We start from the raw sequence: 24,969 nt of genomic DNA, 5'->3' as shown, positions 1-24,969 counted from the left end.
TTACTTCTTATTTTGCTTACGATAATTCTTTTACATATACTTTGAGATTCACCGCTGTATCAAATGTGAAATATCTAATAAATAACGATTTTCAGTTTTTATTTTCTTTTTGAAGCCAAATGTCCAACTGCCATGTTCTTTGTTTCTTACCCGTCAAACATTCAACCGTTTTTTCCCGCCTTAATCACACCCTGATCTCAGTCCACCAATTTAAGTCCCAAACTCACCAAATCCTCCATTCTCTACTCGAAAAATGCAATTCCATGAAACAATCGAAGCAAATCCATGCTCAAATCATCCTCAATAACCTCACCGATCAGACTCTTACTCTAGGCAAGTTAGTCTCTTTCTGTGCTGTTTCTGATGCGGGCAATCTTGACTACGCGCACCTTGTATTTAACCAAATTTCTATACCCAATAAGTTCATGTACAATAGTCTAATAAGGGGTTACTGCAATAGTAATAGTCCAATAAAGTCTATGTTTTTATACCGCCAACTGATTGATTCTGGTCTTTCACCAAATGAGTTCACTTTCCCTTTTGTACTTAAAGCTTGTGCTTCCAAATCGGCGCATTGGATGTCCATGATTGTTCATGGGCATGCTCAAAAGCTGGGCTTTGCATCATTAATTTGCGTTCAAAATGGTTTGATTAATGCTTACATTGCTTGTGGGTTTATTCGATATGCACGGAAAATGTTTGATGATATGTCTGAGAGGAGTTTGGTTTCTTGGAATTCCATGATTGGTGGGTATTCTAAATTGGGTTGGTGTAAAGAAGTGTTTTTGTTGTTCAAAGAGATGAGAGAAATAGGAACGGAGGCTGATGACTTTACTCTAGTTAACTTGCTTTTGGTCTGTTCACGGAGGTGTGATATCAATTTAGGTAGGTTTGTGCATTTGTATATTCAGATTACAGGAATGAAGATAGATTTAGTTGCGAGGAATGCTTTAATTGATATGTATGCTAAATGTGGGGCTTTGGTATTGGCTGAAAGAGTTTTCCAGCAGATGCCAAATAAGAATGTGGTCTCCTGGACTTCTATGATTACTGCATATGCTAAACAGGGGCTTGTAGAATATGCTAGGAAAAGTTTCGACCAGATGCCAGAGAAGAATGTGGTTTCTTGGAATTCAATGATTTCATCTTATGTTCAGGGAGGTCAATGCAGGGAAGCATTGGATCTGTTCCATGAGATGCATAGTTTCAGAGTGGTGCCCAATGAGGCTACCCTACTTTCTGTTCTCTCAGCCTGTGGTCAAATTGGTGATTTAGTCATGGGAAAGAAAATCCACAATTACATATGTGGCACTAGTAGTATGTATAGTGTTACACTGTGCAACTCACTTATAGACATGTATGCAAAATGTGGTGCCCTTAGGATTGCCATAGATGTCTTTAACGAGATGCCAAATAAGAATTTAGTGTCTTGGAATGTAATTATCGGTGCCCTTGCATTACATGGTTATGGAGTAGAAGCTGTTGAGCTCTTCCGAAAGATGCAAGCTGCAGGTGTATGGCCTGATGAGATAACCTTTATGGGATTGCTTTCTGCTTGTAGCCATAGTGGTCTTGTAGATAGTGGGCTGTATTACTTTGACAAAATGAGCTCTATCTATGGTTTTAAACCTGAAATCGAGCATTACACATGCATGGTTGATCTTCTTGGACGAGGAGGTCTCTTAGGTGAAGCAGTTAGGGTAATAGGAGTAATGCCAATGAGACCTGATATTGTGATATGGGGTGCCTTACTTGGAGCCTGTAGGACTCATGGAAATGTTGAGATAGGGAAACAAATCCTTAAACAGCTGTTGGAAGCAGAGCCATACAGTTCAGGGGTTTATGTGCTTCTTTCAAACTTATTTTCTGAAGCTGGAAGATGGGAAGACGTGAAGAATATCAGGAAATTAATGAATGACAATGAGATCATCAAATGCAGAGCAGTTAGCTTAGTTGAAATTGAGGGACGTGTCTATAAATTCATGGTTGATGACAAGACACTTCAAATTTCAAGCAATGTTTATTCCCTACTTGATCAACTATCTGATCATCTGAAGTCAATAGGGTACTACTGCAACATGTCCAGTATGGTTCCAGAATCATGGGAAACTAGTCGGTAACCTGGGCGTTGCGAGGGTTATAACTTAATATTTTTATGATTTTTTTAAAAATGATATTATTTTACTAAATTTCCTAAAATTCTTTACTCCTGAGCTCTAATTTTAGCTTAAAATTAGAGTACATAAGTTAACCCAAGAATGAAAATTCAACATCTATGTAAGAAACTTGCAAAGAAAATGAATCTTCATAATTATACATGAATGATTGCATGTGCATGGCATTCAAGAGTCTTTATAACTCTCAATTCTTGAGTTCCAAAAGATAAAACTGAAAAGTAAATTATTAAAGAAAATCAAGAGTTGGAAAATATATTTAGAGTGTCACTTGTTACAAAACTAAGCTACAGAAAACCATAAGAAAGAGCTGCTTGTTAAAATCTTGTGATTTCTAATAAGGAGAGTCCAACTTTATAATATTTTATGTAGATATAGTGTTGGAAAGCTGTAAAAGAAAAGGTAGAGAACATGAGAGAAAAAAACGAAAAACAAGAAAAACTAATACAAACTGTAAGCACACTAACTCAGAATTGATTATCCACCTCTAATTCTTCTCTAGATTTTTTTATTTATGAGATTTTCATTAAATATTGAGATTCTAAAGCAAGTGCAGATACTCCTTTATTTTCATATTGGGTTCTTAATAAGACCAATAGATATAGAAGCAAGTGTAGATACTGGTGGAAAGAAGAAGAAGCTACAAAATCTTTCTCATCTGATATGTCCCTGCCTTCTTTTTTTCTTTTAATCATTTCATCCAACTTAGATAAGGGATAATATCAAGTCATCATGGATTTATGCAGCCAGGTTTTATATTCTAAACATGTATGTAAATCAAATCAAATAATAAAACAATGATAATTTTGTTAATTGTACACTCAAAGATGTGCATAATAAGATAATGTACAAGTTCATGAACACACACACACCTTTCTAATATGGATAATTGAAACCATTATTTAGGTTTTAGAGGATGAATGTGCATACCAAGGGAAGAGTCAAGTCAGGCACCTACCAAAGTGATCATGACATTTGACAACCCTAACAAATCTCAAATCGTTTTCAAGTTGAAGGAAATTTCCCAGTAAGGACAAAGGCTGGACTTTATTATATAAATCCACCTACATACCACAAAACATACTATGCCGACCTAAAATTTCTGAGATCTCTAACCCAAATCTTACAAATTAGTATTGCTTGGTTTATCCAGCAGTTTGTTTTAACCATTGAATTGGGAGGAAGGAACAATCAGTGGCAGCAATTTTGGCTGTGCATATAAGTTCTTTTTTACTGCAGAATATTCATAGAGTCGTTGCTAGCTTAGATATGACCCAAGTCCGTTTTTATAGCATCTAACTTATATAGTGTTTAGTTAAATTTTATAAAATTCATGGTCAATTTATTTATAAATTTAAAGTTTACGTACTATGAATGAAGTGGAAGTTAATTTAAATTTCACATAATTAAATTTATATGGAATTAGTTATAACTAAACTAAGTTTTAACAAAATAAATTCTATATTAGTAAGTCAATGTATTTTATAACATCAAAATATTCATTTTTACTTTATTATTTCCTTTTTATTTTTTATTTTATGTTTTTTTTCTCAAATTGAAATACTCAACTAGAACGAGAACTTTCACACTTTTAATAAAATATTCTCAAAACTGTCCCTTCAAAATTTAAACTCAAATTTTTGACCGGTTTATTGAAAATCATTATGTGTCCTCTAATTGTATTTCTATTTTTATTCTTCTTTTTTTATTTTTGAGCCGGTTGTTGAATTTCATCTTCCAATCTAATAGGAGAGGACGTATGATTGTGTCTTTTCCTTTTCGAGTTTGGTTATACAGATATGCTTTACTCCTACTTTTATCTAATACTAATTTCCTTTAAAAAAAGAAAAAAACAAATCATATCCAAACATGACAATCAAGAAATAAATCGCATTTTGTCAAGCAATTAGGATTTAATTTCCAGAAAGAGCAAAGGAGAAATTTAGACGAAAAGAATTATATATGAAGAATAAAGGGTCTCCGCCAACATGGTTGTTGGCTTTATTGGAAGCCTTTATCTTATGAGATGTGCTACGTGAGACTCATAACTCAAGATATACATTTATACTGCAATCTTTTCTGTATTGATTGTGCAGAAATCAACACTTTTTGAAAGTTCAAAGATGCAAAACAGTAATCTACTCATCCAAATAAGTGAATATCAGTTAACAAAAATTTAGTTTTCTCGATTGATTTTGTCTGTTAATTTACTAATCTACATTCAATATGTTCAACTTTTAACGGTTAATGATACAAATAGTTATTAAATTTTGTAATTATTGTTTCATTTCAATCATTCAACTTTGGTTATATTTTAATTTAAGCACTTTGTAATTGGAAAATTGACACGTGGCATTAATAGAGAAAAATATAATGTGTTAATCTCTTAATGACGATGTGATTAAATTGTAAGTAAAATAAAAGTTAAATAATTAAATTAAAATTATATAATAAAAAGGAAACTAAATATAAATTACAATAACCATTTGTATTACTATTTTAATTTTTAGCTGCTATAGAATTTATTGGTTTTAAACTATAGAATTTATTGACTTAAGACTGTCAAGGTTTTCATCGTATAAGCCTAAAGCTGTGAAGTTTAGTAGGAGCAGAAGCATTTGCAAATATCTCTTCAAATTAAGAACCCATCTGGCATCATTCCAGCCCCTGATTTAGGAAATTTTAATTTTCTATCTCTCTTTTTATTTTAATTTTATTATTTTATTTTCTTAAACCTTCTTGGAGAGAAAGCATAATTTGTTCCATTTCATTAAAACAAAGCAAAAAATCAATATGGGTAACACTGTAGAACTAGTCATAATTATTTTGAAATAAGAAATTAAAAAAGGAATTTTTTTAATTCAAGAAATAAAAAGTTTCCCTTGTTTTAGATATTTATTCTGAAAATATATAATTGAGATATAGAATTATGTATGAAGAATATCTTTGTTATAGGATTAAATTGATAACCTCATTATTAAGTTAAACAAAGTCCATTTACCAAATAATTGAACCATGTGGCAAAATGTATTCAAGAAAGACATAAGTTCTTTGTTGATTATGCTTCATTTGATGCTCCAATATTTTATGCAAAAAATTCTTTTAACATTTTTTTACTGCTGTTGCACCATCATTTGTCTAAGAGGGACCAACCAATTGATCATGACAACCTTGCATTAGCCAAAAGAAAGAGACATATAATTGTGAAGGAACTTTCATGGTAATGACAAGGGCTAACTTTATAATGTGAATCCATGAAATGGAGTCAAAGATACTATTAGAAATATTGTCTGCATCATAATTAAACAGATCTAATTTGAAAAATTATTTAGATGATTAATTGGGTTGTAATTAATTATAGGGTTGTATATATAAATTTGTTATGTGTTTTTGCTGGTTGGTAGGTTTTGCTAATTGTTCTTGCCAACTATGCTTGCTCAATAATTCTGTTAATTGTGCAAGAACATGATCCTTGAATTGTCACTGTTCTAAATCTTCAGAACATGAATTATTTTTCTATTCACAAAATCAAGACAGCATTAGCGACAATTCTTAATCTATTTCTTTCCACTGAAGCAAGGAATAGTTGGAGAAAATAAAGAATAAACATGCCTTTTGGTTTCAAAAACATTGGATTAAATAGCATTGCTGCTTTCTAATTAATAACTCCAAATTGCTCTTACTTCGTTAGTCAATGTTAAATCTAATAGTTACTTTCAATTAACTTCTTTTTCTAAAGTGAAGTATTTTAATTTCTATATTTTTTATTTTGTTTAAACGGCACTAAATTAGATTGTAAATACATTGGTTGAGATATTATTACTAAAAATATAGACCATTTTATTTAAAACTTTAATTTATTACAAAAAGTTCTAAAAATAGTTTAATATTTCTATTAATATACTTTTGCAATAATATCTTTTGAAATATGGACAAACTCAACTCACTTTATCTTTTTCTAAGAAATTAAATTAATAATATAATGATGACCAATAATCGACTCTATACTTCTTAATTAATAAGTTCCATACAATGTTAAGAACCACTGCATTAAAAAATCTATGCTGCGATCTTAGCTATAATATTATATTATATAAAACATATTATTATTATTATTAACTTTTAAGAATTCAGTGAGCATTATGAAATGAAGATAATTAAGTAAAAAGTTTTAGTAAATATGATAGTAAAATTAGAAGTCATACTACTAATTAATGCAAATAATGAATTAAAAGATTTAGTAATCATAACACTATAATTAAGAATAAAAAAGAAAAACAGTAGGAAGCATCAGCTAGTAAGTTAGAGAGTGATGCAAAGCAATGAATCTAGGTAGGTGTTTTTGCTAAAGAAACCATGATTCTTTACCTCCAACCTATTTCATGATGCTTTTTGATTTTGGGTGATGAAGGGGAAGAGGGCTTGAAGCTTCATAAAAAAAGGTCTAAAGGGTTGCTGGGAATATTTTTTGCTCAATTATTAATCCAATTATCAGCCCACAAAATTTAAGCAATAAAGAAAACTAGAATACAGATCTTCCACACAAGATATGGGTTAAGAATGTAGAAGAACATGCATTCTGCACATACACAATACTGTCCCCCTGCCCCTGTCATGGCCCCTTCAATACAAAATCCAGGATTTAAGAAGATTAAAATAAAATCAAACAAATATTTATTATATAGCAGTACAAATTAATGTACAATATACATGTACTCTTTAGCCTTCAAGATTTCTCCATGCACATGTGCTGCACATTAATACAAGAGATCGTCCTCATTCCCTCCCGACACTTTATGGTATTCTTTTCTGAATCGTTGCATATGGAAGATAGCATCAGTTAAAGAAAAGGGGATGTCGCAAATGTATTGTAGGATGAACATTTGATGATGAATCTTAATTAATACAAAAATGGCAAACTATATATAATATATAAAATACTATACGTTGCAAAAAGGGTCCAATCCGACGACTGTATAATTTAGAAAAAGAAAAGAAAAGGCAATGAGATTGAGAGCACGTTAAAGAAAAGAGAAAAACAAAATGATTGAGTGGAGAGATGGCAAAGAGCAAAAGGGGAGGGCCATACTTCTGTAAGGTGTATGTATATGGCGCCATAGAAACAAAATGGTGCCGCATTACAAGGACCCTCCCTCCCTGTAATAATAATAATAATAATAATAATAATAGTATGCATGCAGATGCAGGATGCAGAAACGAGAGAGACTGATTGATTGAACCAACAGGCTCAGGCTCAGGCTCAGGATTTTCTTACGCCATCTCCTTTGTCTCCTTTCTTTCTGTGTATTTCTTTGTTTATAGGCTCCTTCATTTCCACGTGTTTTCCTATGTTCTTTGCACCGCACCTCATTTTTCTCTATGCTTTCTTGCCACGTTTCTCTCTTCTTCTCCTTCTTAATTGGCCCCTCCTTTCCCACTTATTTAATTTCACTTAGTCTCCACTCCCCTTCCTATTATTATGATTATATTGGTTCCCGAAACATTGCACTTTACATTTAAAATTACACAAACCCCCAAAAGTGCAAAGACAGTTTAAAAAAAGAAAAGAAAAAGTAGTGAAATTTACGATCTTCTTGGTAAGTAATCAAGATATGCTGATGGAGTTTTCGGCTTCATGAGCTACCATTAGAGCAAGGGTTGGTAGCTACAGTAACCGTATTTATTAATAGTTTATTTGAATTAAAGAAATATTTAATAAACATAAAATTTAAATCAAATTAAATAATTCTTTATAAATATTACAAAATTAGTAATATCTATTTTATTATAAAAATAAAATAAAAATTTAATATCGTATTAAATATATAAAGATAATGTAATTAATTTAGAAATATAATTATTATAGAATAAAAGATGTCACTAATTTTTTTTTATTATTCATCAATTCTTTTTTGGAGAACCCAACTCAAAATTGAAAGTTAATCATATTTAAATATTTTAAAAGTGAAAAATGTTACCGAAAACAAGTGTTTAAAAGGAAAAAAAAGTTGATGCAATGATGAAGCTTTACTATGCTTCATCTACTTATTTTCCCCTCTTACTTTTCCGATCCAACAAACTTTATATAAATTTAATGAGATTGAAATTCTCATCTAAATTTATTTAATTCATCATCATAAGGCACTATATTTGACATCACCTGTCACAGAGAGAGAGAGAGAGAGAGTCCTTTTTGTATGTTATTAATTAAGATTGGCCTACCATGATAAACCAAATCTTGAATTGAGCAAAACATACTTTCAATACAGCTGAAACATCCCCAATTATCGAATGCCATAAATGGAAGGGGAGGTTCCATCATTCAAGATGGTGGGTTTTAGGTACCCCCATTAAACCCTATTCACGTGAAAACCTTTCTTCTTCTTTTTTTCTTTCTTTCTTTCTTTGCTTCTTTTTCTCCACTTTCACCTTTGCGCATTTACACTATCCCCTTTCGTCCTTCAAGAACTGTACTCAAGTGTCTGAGTCTAGATTCCCACCCAAATCAAGATTGCTACCCTTAGTTATTCTCAATAATGCATCTCCGTCAGAAGTCTCTAGAACGCAAAAACTCCGTTGCTTAAGCCATTTTTCTTTTTAAATAAAAGAAGTTTTGAGAACTGTATTTTGTTTTATCAACTTAAAGAGAAATTTCATTAGCATATGCTCTCAAACAACTGGGAATACGTTGGTTTAAAGTCAGCCATCACATTTATTACAGAACAAAAATAAAGTTAAACAATCCATTTAAAAAATGATAAGGAAATTCTTAAATGAACAGCAAAAAGAATAGCATCCATTAAATAGATTCAGTAAAAGTAGTTCATTATTAATTAAATAAAAAAAATTAAATTTGTTACTATCTTAATATCTGAAAGTAATTCTAAATTTGATTAAAAGTGCATAGAGATGAGTTGCTAACCTTCTAATTACATCACCCATTTAAGGAAATAAATCAGTTAATTTGGTCGAATAAGTGGTTTATTTCTCTTTTCTATCTATTAAAATTAATGGAGATACAATTTTTTCCCTTTGCAAATATTTTGATTCTCATTAAAAAATCGTCTGAATTGAAGAGTGTTCTTCACTGGGTGGGTCGCTACTTTAAACGCTAAAGCCCCGCAGTCCCTAAGTTTGTAATAAAAGCAAGAAAGAAGGGTTGTAGTAAAGCTATATAACACACATACAAGCTGTCTCCAACAACTTACAGCCTGGCAACTCCTGCCCACTGATCGATGTTTACATTAAACGACAAATTTGACGTGGCTGCAATGGTACAGTTTACGAGGCATCTCTCTCTCTCTCTCCTGCTATATATACGCATAACGCCCTTTTCATTTCTCTAATAGCCTCTCAAAGTTTCAAACTTTCTATTAACATTTCTTGACTTAACCAGATTCCATATCCAAAAAAGGTTTTTTATTCTTTTTAACAGCATTTTACTTGCACCGTATGGGTATTTGCAGTTCTTGTGAATCGACCCATGTCGCCACTGCAAAATTGATTTTGCAGGACGGAAGGCTTCAGGAATTCTCGTACCCAGTTAAAGTTTCTTATGTTCTTTCTAAGATTAACCCTACTTATTTCATTTGTAATGCTGATGAAATGGAGTTTGACGATGTCGTTTCTGCTATTAACGATGATGAATTGCTTCAGCCTGGTCAGCTTTATTTTGCTGTGCCTTTAAGTAGATTAAAGCACCCTTTACAACCTGAAGAAATGGCTGCATTGGCTGTTAAAGCTAGCTCCGCTTTAATGAAAAGCACTAATTATAATGGTGCTGATAAAATTACCTGCCGCCGGAAAGCGGTGTATTCCGGTGATGGGAAGTCTAGTCGGAGAGTGGCTGCCTCCGCCACCAGCGGCGGCGGCGACGGTGGGTCGAGGAGGGGCGCTGGTAGGGGAAAGTTTACGGCAATGTTGAGTGCAATTCCTGAGTAGAAAGGGGTAGTTTAGGAAATGAATTGAAATGAAGGGTATAAATGTAAATATAGTGACGATGAGGGTTCATTTTGGAAGTTTTTATCGTAGAATTGATGTTGTTAATGTGTACATTACTTATGGCTATTGGCTGTCACAAATTTAAGGGCTGTATTACAATTTTGCCCATAGAATCAAATGATGAGCCTTTTATTATATAAATAATTCCATAAGTCATTCTTTAAATGAAAAGGGTTGACTAGTGGTATCAAAATTATGAAAGCAACATTGATTTGCTGCGTACGTTAGTGAGAGTTCAAAAATTTCCATTTCTATTTCTTAAATGTTAAGTCTTGGTTGAATAGTAGTTTAGGAAGAAAAGTATTATACTCATTCATCTAAGACCACATTGGAGATTTGGTAAATTATTTATGGATATAAGATAATTTTGAACAATCATAACGCCATCATTAGCTTTTAATCTTTCACAAAATTAAGCTAATTTTTAATATTTTTATATTATAAATTCGTATCCAATCATTAAATTATAGTTAAATAGTTTTTATATTTAATCGTAAGCTTTCTAATTGAAAATTCGTATATATGGTAGATTTACTTATAAAAATTTAAAAAATCAATATATAATGTATGTATACATAATAAAAGATAAATTTTTTATGAGATTTCACGTGACAGAATTTTATAAAATTACGCTATAATATTTTTTTAATAAAAAAATATCACATATGGCATATTTATAAAAGTTCAATTATAATATTTGTAAAAAATTAATTATTATTTTAAATGCTAATAATAAATATAGTAAAAATTTACGGTTTATTTAAACATAAGACTATTATATTCTTAAAGAAAATTATAATAAGTATCATAATTATCATAGCTACTATGTATTAATAATAAATTTTATTATTTTTCTAATAAAATATATATTTAGATTCATATATTTATATATAAATAAAATAATAATAATAATAAAATAATAAAAATTCTAAAGTTGAACTATAAACTACACTTAAAAAAATTTATAATACGTTATAAAATTTATTAGTTGAATATAATGATTAGAAAAAAGTTTCAATTTATATGTATATAATATTAAAAATGTAATTCTAGTGACAACCGAGATATGGTGAATTGGTTGAAATAAAAAATAAAAAACAATATAAATCAAAGATGAAAAATAACAACTCACAACACCAAAAAGTTATAGTGGTTCAGCTAATCTCTTGCCTACATCAACTCCTCAAGAATTCTCTTGAGATTTCCACTATCAAATAGAATTACAGACCTAACTATATTTGTGTTCTTTTACAAGTATAAGAACAAATCTAAGTATTCTAAGTTGTAAAGAATAATTCACGACTACGAAGCTGTCTTTCAAGGGTGGGAAGAATTGTTCCCAGCTATGAAACAAACAAAAATATAAAAAATTTGAAGGTTTTAAAATCACATTCCAAACATGTTTAAGCATAGATTAAGCTTCTTGAGAGTTTATATATGCTAAAAATATACCGCATAATAGTACTTAATTAGGATAAACAAACATTCAAGGTTCATATCTTAAGCAAATATATCAAAGAAAAATAAGAGTAAATATGATTCACAATATATTTTTCAATCATGTCAATTTCTCTTTTAATGAAGTTCATACGCTCTTCATTAAGGAGCTTGGTAAAAATATTCGCAAGTTGATGTGTTGTATCAACAATTTCTAATACAACATCCCCATTTTGCAAATGATCACGTAAAAAATGCTGCCTAATATCTATATACTTGGTCCTAGAATATTGAATAGGATTTTAAAGATGTTAATGGCACTAGTGTTATTACATTTTATGGGAATATGATCAAGAGATACTCCAAAGTCTACAAGTTGTTGTTTAATCTATAATACTTAAGTGCAACAACAATCGGCAGCTTCATATTCGGCTTTGGCCATTGACAAGACAACCAAATTTTCTTTCTTGCTAAACCAAGAAAGAAGGCAATTTCATAGGAATTGGTAAGTATCGAAGGTACTTTTCCTATCTAAAATGCAACCGGCATAATCCGTAACCAAATAGCTAATGAAATCAAATGCATTACCCTTATAATACCAAAAACCTAAATGGAATGTCCCAACAAGATATTTTAAATTTTTTTTCATGACATGTAAATGAGATGCTTTAGAATAAGATTGAAAGCGAGCACATAAACATACGACAAACATAATATCCAGTCTACTAGTGGTAAGATTCAATCCCAAGAACTTTTTAATCCTTTACTCAAACACTCAATCTCACCTTTTGAGCTTTGAATATAAGAATTAAATATCGAACTACCCAAAGATTCAATTATAAGCTTGAATCTTTAATACAAGATGAAAATATGAAGATTTTGGAGTTGTTGAGAGTAAATGCACAATAGGAGCTGAAAATAAATGCTCCTACTTAACCTAGAACACTTAGAAATGATGTTTAAATACTTCTAAGTGAAATAGATATCACCCTCGTTAAATGCAAAAAGAGTCATTTCAATAATTTTCATAAATACAATTTTACGGGCATAAACAATTTTTTACAATCGTGAATAATCAACACAAAAAGCAGATTTGAAAAGTTGGAACCCGCCATGATCGTGAATAATTCTTCACGGTCGTGAAGATTGCTTTCATGGTTGGAAACTTTTTTAAACGCTAGGAACTTAGGTTTCACAGCTTGAAAAAAATTTGCCCGTGAGCTCTTCTATGATTCCTTGAAGATTTGGAGAGTCGCTATCATTCACGGGCGTGAACATCCTTTTTACGGCTAGGAAAATTTGTTCATGGCTGGGAAATCGTGTTCAAGGCTTGGGAACTCTTCCCATGAACTCTTTTGTGATTTTTTATATTTTTAAAGGAGGATATCATTTTTACGGGCGTGAATATTTCTTCACGGCTGGAAAGATCTCCTTCATGGCTTGGAAACTTTCTCTGTAAACCTTTTTGTAGTTTCTTCTGATTTTAGGGAGGAGATCATTTTCATGCGCGTAAATTCTCGTTTTTACGGCTAGGAAGGATGCTGTGAACGTTACTGCTTTTTATATTGTCTGAGATAAGAATTCTTCATCTCTGAGAAACTGAAGTTTCATAGCCGCGAATCAAAGTTCACGGGCGTGAATCTGCCATGTCTTAGAAGAACCAATTTTCTTTCCTTGTAGATAGACACTCAAACATAAAGTTAGTTATTTTTAATTATTTATAAACATTAAAATAGAATTAATAACTCTAAAGGTTAAACAAAAAAGTATTATAATAAAAAAATAAATAGCAAGAATTCTAACAATATGATTTTCAAAAATAATTATTATATGGACGTAGAGAACTTATTAATGCAATAAAATACATATAAAATTAAAGCTGATAAATATATATATATATATATATTTATATACTTATTATATTTATTTACCTTAATATTAAATAAATATAAAAAATTTATAAGATTGTACTATGTAATTTTTATAAATAACTAATATAAATGTAGGGAGAAATATCACAAAAATAAAAAGTAAAAATTATATTTTATACTAATATTATTATAAATTAAATTATATATAATATATAAAATAGAAATTTTTTAAATATAAAAAAATAAATTAATCATACAAATAACATGAATGAATAAATTGTTAGTAAATTTGTATTTTTATATCCACCAATATTGGTAGAATTTATCAATTCTATTGAAAAATAATAACTAATGAGAACTAGTTTGAGTGAGAAAGGTAAAAATATATCCTAAAATTGCTAAAAGATGTACCAATTAAGGTGTTTTAAATTATTCAAATGCCAATTAACCTTTAATAATTTTCTTCAAGCAATTCTCATCACTTGATGTAATAGTAAAGCAAAGGCTTTAAGGGATAAGAAAAGGCAAGTAAAAATAAAATCAAAATCATTGTCTTCTTTTTCAGGGAAAGAAATCATTGTTTTAAGGATAAAGGGAAAAGGATAAAATAAAATAATGAGAATTGGAGGTATGTGATTTGTTTGTACAGAAAAAAAAAAAAACAAAACAAAACTTTCACTTCCGAGATTGAATGGCAATATTTTGTCCAATTGTTGGAAGTTTGTTTCTACATATCTGAGCTATCTTATTCTTATCTTATACAAGAATTGGGGAACGGATAAGATATCAATGGTTAATCACAATTAATCAATTGGGCTAATCCAGTAGATAAAGATTAAATTATTATTTTTATGTCAATCAAGGTTCAATTTTTTCTTAGAGTTCAAAATTTATTTTTAAAATACACTATGTGAATGTAGGTGAATACTTTTATAATCATGTCGAGAGAAATGGCCAAATACTAAAATCTCGAAGGAAATATTAAATTTTGGACAATCTTATTGAATAATTCAATCAATCTCTTATAATAAATATATAATATTATTGATAAATTAAACGAAAGCGAATTATAAAATATATAAAAATTAAAATTACATGTTTATTTATATGCAACTCAAATTCTTAATCCAATCTCGAGATATTTATAATTCTTTCTGAATCTGATAATCTCAACGTAAATATTTATCGAAATAGGAAAAAATAGAGAATTTAATATGATATTTGAAAACTAACCTTTTTTTTTTTTTGCAATTCTATTTCTGATCATTTCAATAATATTGTGTTGGCACAATATCGTGGGTGTAAAATGTGCCCATGTGGACTTGAATTAATTTGCATGAAAAATTATAATGGTGAGTAAGGCAGATGGAAATATAAAATGAGTTGGTTGACAGAAAAATGAAGAAGAAGATGTTGACAAGGAATAATTTAAAAAGAAAAATAAAAATGAGACGTTGCAAATGGGTAAAGAGTCATTGTCTAGTCGGTTTTGTAAAGAGGGAAAGGATTTTAAAGATGACAGTGAAGCGTTTTGTTTGTCCTGTCAAATGGAATTTTGCATGTAATGCTTCGTATTGACACAGTTGTTATCTATGTGCCCATTGCCACTTTGTATTCAACCACTTGACCCACAATTCAATTCCACAGGCAGATCGGACAAAGGCTAAATTTGGAAAAAAGCATAGAATTTCTTAAAGTTCTATCCCTTCAATTTGTGTTAAAGATTTTAATAAGTTAAATTTAGAATCATTTGAACAAATTAGCCTATAACTTTTATTAATTTGCCAATGAAACCCTAATTAGTGCTGGATTTGGAAGGTGTATTATAAGATCCTTCTTCAGTATAATTTAAAATGAATTTGTTGAGTTAATGTTTTAAAGAAAGGCTTGTCTATTTTTATTTTTCTGAAATTTATGGGATAATAAAAGAGAAAAAAAAACTTTAAATAGCTTTTACTCTTCATTCAGAATGTCCCTATTCACATTAATATATAACTTTTAATATTATTAATAAATTACTCAGTTGGCTTGGTAAGCTTTTGATTGACAGCTGATTTATAGAGTATTGTGATAATGTATTGAAATAGTTAAAATTCAGTCTTTTTGACCATTAACACAAATTGAGATAAAAAGAATAATTGATTTTTCTTTTTTATAAAAAAAGAATCATGTATGAAAAACGAAAAACTTGGCCAATTGGGAAAAAATTATAAGGAAATCTAAAATCTCAGATTAAAACATTTTTAATTTTAAGGTAATGAGATAGGATAAAATATACAATCGAATTTGTTCTGTTTAAGAAAAATTATTTTCCTAAAATAATTAAAATTATCTCTGAATCAGTAAAATTAGAAATGATTGACAATAAAATAAATTATTGGAATTACAAATTGATGAATTAGGATGTTAATCAGCAGTCAGCAGTTTATTGATTTCCAGAGGTGAAATAAAAGATAATTGAGTCCATAATTCCTAACCCATGATGACAGCCAGCTAGCTACCCAGAAGAATCCAATGTCTGCAAATATAAATGAAGAAGGTGAAGAGCAATTCCCTAAACAAGATTAATATACAAAAGGAATGAAAAGGAGCCACCCAGTTTATATTAGAGAAAGTGGTGCAAAAAGGGTGGCCTTTTTCTAATAATTTATCATTGCCATTCATATGAATAATAATCGAGCCATCAACTATCATATACATAGTTGGTTGAATTATGATATTATTGAAAGGGTAATTTTCAATTTATGGGTTTTATTTTATGGGCGTTGTTGCTTTGTGGAGAACATGCAATGCAGGCTATTATTAATTTATACCAAAAAAAAAAAAAAAAAACAATTGATTTTGCAACTTTGGTCAAAACTTCAAATTAACTTCCCTTGTAGCTTCCTCACCTTGTGGAAATTGGAAAGCCCCTATTAATTAATTATCAGAAAGTCTTCAAATCTTGACTCTTCATACCTATCTAAATTGAGCTGTACTCTTAAATTCATGTGATGGTTAGACTTTTTAATTCTTGTCACAATCTCATATCTCCTTTTTTATTATTAATATATAAATTTGAAAATATTTTAAAAGAAACAAAATAAAATTGATGATTGGTGCAACAATAAAGAGATATATATATATATATATAAAGATAGAGAGATTATAGATACTTGATTTTAATTCTTAATTTCCCCTTTGTATGGTATAATTATAATGATTGATTGAGATAGATTCTGGCCATGCAACTTGGTCGACAGATTTAACCCCCCAAATTTATTAATCTGTGTTTGCTGCAAATAAATATTACAGACACAGTAGGGCAGTTTTGTACTGAACGAGAGCAAAATATAGCCGGCCAAGGAATCATTGACAGACATGTATGCCCATTTCCCAGATGATGCTCTTGAAAAGGGTCCAAAACTTATATATGTAGATGTGATTTTTCCAAAAAAAAAAAAAAAAATCATTTCCTTTTGATCAACATGCACCACATTTTCATTTAGTCATAAATATATATATATACTCACGCATCTTCACAAACCTGCAATATCCATAGTTGAAATTACAGAAGATTTTTGGACTTTAAGTATACTGTAGGACTCTTGATATCACATCTCTAATGCTGTCCTCCACTAAGCCATCTTGATAACTTGAGAAGGGAAGATTCCATGCTGCTTCTTCTACAAATTGAGTTGTATATATAGTTACTGCATGATAAAGATTGTGTCATTATTTAACATCTTTTCCACCTTTTGAGTGCAAATTATAATTGAACCCTTCAGCTTTTTTGACATACATATATTGTGGGGTTCTTTCTTATTTATATCTTTCATTTAAAGTTTGGTGGAAAGACAAGAAAAGAAAAGTAAGAACTTTAATCTCTAAATTAAATACTTAGAACATAGAATTATTAATTCAATATGAATCTTATAACTTGAACAATTAAGAGAGAATGTAAGGAATGTCATCTTAATAACTTACTAATTGAAAAGCTTCTTCTTTTTTTACTCTCTACTCAAACACCTCTCTATGTATCCTTCTCTTATAAGGAAACTTGTCAAATCTTATTTGATATTCCCAATATGATTTTAGGGTGATGACTTATTTAACAAGAGCATGGTAGCCAACATTATCATGATTTATATTTCTTTCGTCTTTATATTTATTTCCTACTATTCATTAATATTACCATAATTTATTGCATTTATTTTTATATATAAAAATAATTATCGTCTCTATATAATTCAAACCCACCGAGTCTTTAGCGGGTCAATTAAAAACTCAAAATTAACTTGAGAACTTTTGGAAAGAGTTTTAACAAATATATAACAATTCACCTTCTTCTTCTTTTCTTTTTTCATTTTTCCCTTTTTTTCCCAAAAAGAAAAATCTCTGTTGGGTCATTTTATTCCATGAACCACAAAGAAAGCTGTCTTAATCAATTAATACTTTAAAGCAGTTGCCTGCAACAAGTTGACAAAAACAAAAATCATTATTCCTTATATCATTTCTTAAAAGAATGTGGTCCTCTCCTTTGCACATTAATGTCAATTTTGAAAGTATATGTTTGATATTATATATATATATATATCAAGTGAGCTTTCTTGCATATCCCTTAGAAAAGGTCCCCACCCATAATGTGAATCATATGAGAATTTGTACTTGGAAAATTTCACTATAAGCCTCTCAAGTTATTAAAATTTTGTTATTCCACTTTCCAACTAAATTGATGCATCATTAATATATTATTTTTAGAACTTATTTAATACATAAAATATCACTTCTATACACAAAGAAAATAAAGTGAACAAATACTTATAAAAGTACGGTAGATATACACTAGAATTTCTTTTTTGTGCAAATGGTGTTTGTTTGGCATTTTTTAAAAGATTCTGTTATATGTTTTTGAATCTCTATATATATATGTTTGAGCTGTATTTTAGTACATATATAATATATATTTGTTGTAAAATAAAGAACAAGAACAAAGAAAATAAAGAATGTGTATATATGTGTATGTATATCTCTCATTACAATGATTGTAACATCTATTTATAAATATAAAAGATTACATAAAAAATCTATCCATAAACATAATAATAGACATTCAATATAATTTAAATATTATAATATTATGATAACAATATTCAAATTATTTATTATATATCTATATTTAATATACATTTATTTAAGTCATAGAAAATAATAATTAATTTATATTTATTATACATTTGATATTTAACTGGTTTTCATATGTAATGTATTTGAGATTGTAATTTCTTTTAAAAAATTAAAAAGTATTAATCTAAAACACGGTATATTGTTCCATGTATTTTAGTATCTCTTATGTATTTATATAGTCTTTTATGTATTATTTATATTTTTAATATTATTTTAAAATAATTCAGGCAATTCATAAAAATCTTGAGTACATATTAAAAAAAGTAAAAATATAAAGAAAAATAATATTATTTTAATATATTGATAGAAAAATATTTCATTAGTCTTAAAAGTACAAAAAGAGCAAATGTAATACTAGTATAGAATATCAAACATACTCATGTAAATTTAAATTATAAGAATAAAGTTCAAATAGATTTTTAAATTTTACAGGCGGCACTAAATAAGTTCTTTATTTTTTTATTTTTTATTGTTTGGACTATTTTAATTCAAGATTTACTCTTTTTAATTCAAGTAAGCTATTTTTCTGAAAGATAAATTGCACTTTCTATATTAACATAGTAAATTCAATATAAAATTTTTAAAATTAAATTTAACAAATAAATTATTAATTATTAATAATAACATTAGAAAAATTATGAGTCCCTTAATAAATATTAACTACTTTTTGTTTTATTTTATTTTCTTTTAATTTTTAAAAGAGTGGTTCTCACTCGTTGGATGCTATATAACCGTAAAATCAGTAAAACATGAGAATACATATTAAAGTTTTGTAGCATACTAAAATAATAAAATTTAAACACAGTCTCTCTTCTTAATTTTTCCTATAAAAAATCTCAATTGAAGGATAATTTTTTTATATCATTTACATTATTCAATTACATTGATAAATCTTTTTAATATTTAATCCAACAATTTAAGAACTTCACTCAATCTTTACTTAAAGTGTAATAAATTTTAAATAAATATGTTATTTCACAAACCAAACAAGGAACAAAATTTATAGAGGTTGATGAGTTACTCAATTTTTTAGTATCACACCTATCAATCCATAAATTTTGTACTGAATTCAAACAGGAAAACTTTTAAAGTTTATTAGTTTCGCTATTTATGGGTTTAAAATCCACATATATATGAACTCTAAAATCTGCATAGTATCTTAATTGATTTTGTCCTTATAAAATCTGACAGCCAACTTATCCTCTTTGTGGAGTTTTTGGGTTAGAAGTATTAAATGTGGTGGCTGTGTTTGTGCAACGTTAATGGAAATTCTTGCTCCCATTAGACCATTTGTATCTATATACATTAGAAGGCCTACGGATTGTGAACTTCTTTTCTCGGAAAAAAAGTAATAACGATATCTGAAAAATAAGCATCGGCTAACTCTTTATAAAAATATATTTTACTCAATTATTAAATAATAAAAAAACAATAAGGGAGTGAAAAAAGTTTTGCTAAAGTTATATATTTATATTTCAATTGCATTAGTAGAACTCTTTAGTTTGGAACTTGAGAATTAGTGCAATTATCTATTTTCAACCATAAATTGGCTATTCAGTTTTTAAATGTGTAAAATAATAAATATATTAATAAAATATTTTTTATCATTGATGTTTTAAATCTACTGAACTCCATAAATATTCTTTTTAAGAGTTACGTTACAAATCTCATAAATAGTATCAGAGCATCCATAAAATGGATATTCAAGAAGTTTCAATAATAAACAAAAAAAAAAATAAACAAATTGAAAACTCTAAACTTATTGAACCAAAATGAACTAATATCAAATTGAAAAAGATGGAGCATCATCGATTTAAAATATTAATGGCAATGGATTAAAAATATTTCATAAGAAAAAAAAAAAAAGAAGAAAAGCTGCTAGAACTTCGATATTTTAAATTACTTAAAATATATCGATCAAATTAACATTATTTAAAATTTTATTTCAAATACAACATTATTTAAATTTTGAATTGCTAATCTGTAACTCGAAGATTGGTACCCTTATTTATTTTAACTACAAATTGATTATTTAGTTTCTAAATGAATAAAATATTTTTCATTATTGATGTTTTAAATCTACTAAAATATATAAATATATTATGAATCAAACTAACTGTAATTAAAATTCATAAAAATAAAGAATACATATGTGCATTTGTAATATCATCTTCAATTTAAGATAATACTTCAGATTAAATTTTAATTTCACATTTTTAGCTTTCAAGGTAAGGAAACTCCCTAGCGTGGAAAGCAATAGTCAAAATACTCATTAGCTAAATTGACTAATGCTTTTAGGGATAATCACTTTCAATGGCACATAACTAAAAGTGATTAAACTAGGGAGCTTGTATTAAGAATCTTGTTATTTGAAAGTCATTAAAAAGATCATCAACATTATTATTATTATTATTAAAAAGGGTTAGATCGAAAAAAAAAAAAAGGTGAGGATTATAATGACAAGAAAGACAAAGACCATAAAAAGATATTATTATTTAATTCTTTTATGGTACCTTCATTGGTTATAAAAAGATTGGTGCTCATGAATTTCTTAGACACAACGACAAAAATAAAAAAGATCATTCGACATGCACAACAATGACTTATTCATAATGTATCAGTTCGATTATGGTTCTTTTTTTTTTAATGGAAAATGGAATTAAATCTTTAAATTAAAGACTTAAAATGTATGAGGAAAGAATTTTATCGCAAGTGAAAGAAGGACTTTATGTTTTTTCTTTAATAATTTAATGGTGTGATCATGATAAAGAAAATAAAATAACGGTAACTTATATATTAAAATTAATTCAAAAGAATTAATATTTATTTAATATTTTTAGAAAATATTTGATAGTGTTCATAACTTCGTATCGTATGATGACCATGATCGAGTTATTGCAAGAAATTGCTATAATTGACCTTTCTCACTTATCTTCTTACCCGCAAACACAAAGAAGATGGGTCTGTGTGCTTCCTCTCCAATCGGAAAGGGAAGTGAAAATCAAAAGACAGGATCGAGAAACACCAAACAACACTACTACTATTCCTCATCATCATCATCATCATCGACAACGATCATGGTCATCCATGGAGATGGGAAGCTACAAGTGCTAAAGCAAGCAACAAAAGCTAGAAAAATCAGATCCCAGAACCCAAACTACTTCCTCTGCAGCTCAGAGTCCATGTCCATAGGAACATGCGTACCTCACATGCAAGACGATGAAGATCTCCAAATGGGTCAAATTTACTTCCTCTTGCCACTGTCTCAATCTCGTAAGCCTCTCTTATTGCCTGACTTATGTGCTCTAGCTGTCAAAGCCAACTCTGCACTTGGACAGCACAAATTAAGACAACAAAGTTGACCTATGTTCGAGAAATAATTCTAAGCACAAGCCCCGGCGACCGGAGATCTGTGAAAGGTCAATAGGAGAATCAATATAGGTTAAACTTGTTAATTGAGTTAAACTTTATAACTAATGAGATACAAATGGAGTGTGGAACATATATATAAGTGGGAAGAAGGTATGAACAGAGAACACTGTTAAAAAATTTAGGTTAAAATACGGTGTGCAGCCTATCAACATAATCACAAGCAAGCTCGGCATGAAGGTTTCAGATGAAGAAATGAATGGACAGGGACAGGGAAGGAGAAGGAGATGCGGGCTTTGGAATTTTAAATTTGTAGGTCATCATGCATTTTTTTTTTTTTTTTTTTTATTAAGTCATCATGCATTTTCTAGTTGGCTACATATGTAATAATGACTTTTTTCTTTGGGTTAGAAGGAAATTTAGCGAAGAGGGAATGATTTTTGTATTTGTTTTTCTAATCATATTTATTAAAATTTTAAATTCTTAGCTTAAATTTTCTTAAGGAAAAGTCAACTTTATAAATTCTCATAATTTATAATTCTAAATGAATTTTCAATTTAAAGAACATAGTAGCTAATTATAATTTGTATGATATGATATATATTAAGTTCTGTTTGGTTTAACATTGTTGAAGATGAAATTGTAAACCAAATGGAAACATTTAACTTATAAATATATCAAAAACCAAACTAAACCGCCATTCAATAACAAAATTAATGAGGAAGGGTGTACAATTTATTAGTAGGTAACCGGTAAAATATGAGAAGGCCTATGGCAAGACACGAGAGCAATTTCTCAAAGCCCAATTTTAACCATACAAGACTCAGGTGGGCTGCCCCTTCTGTCATTCTACTCAAATTTATTCAATTAAGGCAGAATATTTTTAGTTAATTATTTATAAATTTTATATATTCAAAGAAAATATTAATTTTTTTTATTTTATTCTTACATTAAAATAGAAATAATAAATCTTACAATATATATAAACTAATTTAAATAATTTTTAAATATTTTCTCATTCCGAATCAACTACTTAAAAAATAAGAATTAATATGAAATAAAAGAGTATAAGCTAATTGATTATTTAAAGGGTAAATACCAGATTTTCATTTTAAAAAAAAAATAAAAGAAAATTACACACTTAAGAAGTAGGGTGAAGCCTCTAAGTGAGAGGCTTATCCTTTAAATGAAATAAAAGAAAAATCTTGCTTTATAAATGAGTCATTATAGCCTCATTAATGCAAAACAGCATTAGAGAGTACATCAGTATTTGTCTGAGTTACTATGCTTTTTATAAATAAGTAATTATTCCTTTTTCAACTCTTACTCTATGCTCTAAAATGAATATATAGATACACTTATTTAGTTTTGTGATTAGTGCATGTTTTTAATTTTAACAAAATTTCAAGTTTATTTCTCTTTTTTTTAATCATTTGCAACTAAAAGAATAAATTGGTAAATGTATTCTAGTTACTGGATCATTCTGTGACCCGACCCTGATTGTAGAAAAAGTATTTGGGTTGATCTTCTTGTTCCTATTAGATGGAGTTTCGTCTCTCATATGTTAGTAAATTGTTGGGTTAGAGCTATTTTAATTATTCCAATATTAATGATCTCAATAGATAAAGTTATCCAGGGGTGAATTGGTCAATCTAACTCATATTTAATGATTTTTTTAAAATTATTTTTAATTAACCTTTTATTTTATTTCAAAAACAAACATTATATTTTCATATTTTAAAAATAATATCTAATGTCTCTTTTCTTTAAAAAAATAGAAAAACAAAAACAAAACTCATTTTCTTATCTTCTGCTAATGATCTCAATCTTCAAAAATATCGGTTTAAAAAAAAAAAAAAGTGAAAGAAAAAAAAATGATGTTCCAACAAGTATCCAGGTTTTGCTGTAAATATAAAATGACATCCAGATTAAAAGCCAAAGATAAAAAAATAAAAGAAATTGTTATGGCAATAAAACCAAATTTGAACTCTTTTAGAAAAGGAAAAACAACATTAATACATGAGATTGATCCTGCAACTTGCAAGCACAATTGTAAAATTTCTAGCAGAAGATGTATGACTTATGAAGTCGAACTGTTGTCAGGCGAGCTTGGAAACAGCTCTATCACAAGGGGCGACAGCATTTTTTTTTGTCTGTCCTGAAAGCATATACAGAACAGAAGATAATTAATAACATAAGAACAAGAAGCCATTAAAGCTCTATGTCAGCTAATGGACATCAGCCCCCCACTGGCAGCAGCTGATATTTCCTCTGTTGCCACCAAAATTAATGTTGACCCCGCGTGATATATCTTGATTTCATATCCCAACTATTAATAATGCCTGTGAGTTATGAATGAATTAATTCACATATCACATGGCCACACCATTCTCAAAAGTTTCAGTACAGATCAAAGTCAATCAGCTCACGTGCACCCTTTAGGCCAATAGGCTAATTTAATCTTTTGATTATTAAGGAAATCAGATCTTGCTGCAAATTTTGCCTATAGTATATAAATAAACAACACCATATTCCATAATCTCACAACCCCATTTTGGGTGGCAGGTGTCCTTGGTTTCATTGCTCTCTGTCTCAACTCTCTCGACTTCTTACTCTTTCTTTTTTTTTTCTTTACCTGCAGCCCAATTATGCTTTCTTTCTTGCATCTTGTCAGCAATCAATGGTGCAAATATGATCTGTAATGACCATTTCATAAGAAGAATGGTACTGTGAGGATGTGTGCATGGTGTGTACGCTCTCACATTCATAGGATAAACATCTCTTGATGGATGTGAACATATGCACACACAACTCTACATTGTCCAAAAGGTTTGAGAGCATGCAAGCTTGTATAGTTTAACTTTGAAGTCAACATTTCTTCTCTAAAAGTACTAAAAAAAAAAAAAAAGCTTTCAATATGACAAGAGTGGATTTTAATTGATGTAAAGCAT

The 24,969-nt window shown here is 28.9% G+C and overlaps 3 protein-coding genes across 3 annotated transcripts; all 3 read left to right on the top strand.

Moving 5' to 3' along the window:
- Positions 1 to 8: 8 nt before the first annotated feature.
- On the top strand, positions 9 to 2,322 carry LOC8260584 (pentatricopeptide repeat-containing protein At2g22410, mitochondrial). Its single transcript, XM_015721247.3, has one exon. It carries the CDS (start codon positions 120 to 122, stop codon positions 2,118 to 2,120), a length of 2,001 nt encoding a protein of 666 aa, XP_015576733.1. The 5' UTR covers positions 9 to 119; the 3' UTR covers positions 2,121 to 2,322.
- Positions 2,323 to 9,523: 7,201 nt separating this feature from the next.
- LOC8260585 lies at positions 9,524 to 10,397 on the top strand. The gene has a single exon (XM_002522343.4). The coding sequence runs from the start codon at positions 9,627 to 9,629 to the stop codon at positions 10,113 to 10,115; it is 489 nt and encodes a 162-aa protein (XP_002522389.2). The 5' UTR covers positions 9,524 to 9,626; the 3' UTR covers positions 10,116 to 10,397.
- Positions 10,398 to 21,606: 11,209 nt separating this feature from the next.
- Positions 21,607 to 22,011, top strand: LOC125370589. Its single transcript, XM_048376538.1, has one exon. The coding sequence runs from the start codon at positions 21,607 to 21,609 to the stop codon at positions 22,009 to 22,011; it is 405 nt and encodes a 134-aa protein (XP_048232495.1).
- Positions 22,012 to 24,969: the final 2,958 nt, after the last annotated feature.

The sequence above is a fragment of the Ricinus communis genome, chromosome 7 (assembly GCF_019578655.1).
Source record: "Ricinus communis isolate WT05 ecotype wild-type chromosome 7, ASM1957865v1, whole genome shotgun sequence".
In the NCBI taxonomy this organism is placed as follows: domain Eukaryota; kingdom Viridiplantae; phylum Streptophyta; class Magnoliopsida; order Malpighiales; family Euphorbiaceae; genus Ricinus; species Ricinus communis.
The sequence above is the reverse complement of the archived record's forward strand: the minus strand, read 5'-3'. Positions and strand labels throughout refer to the sequence as shown.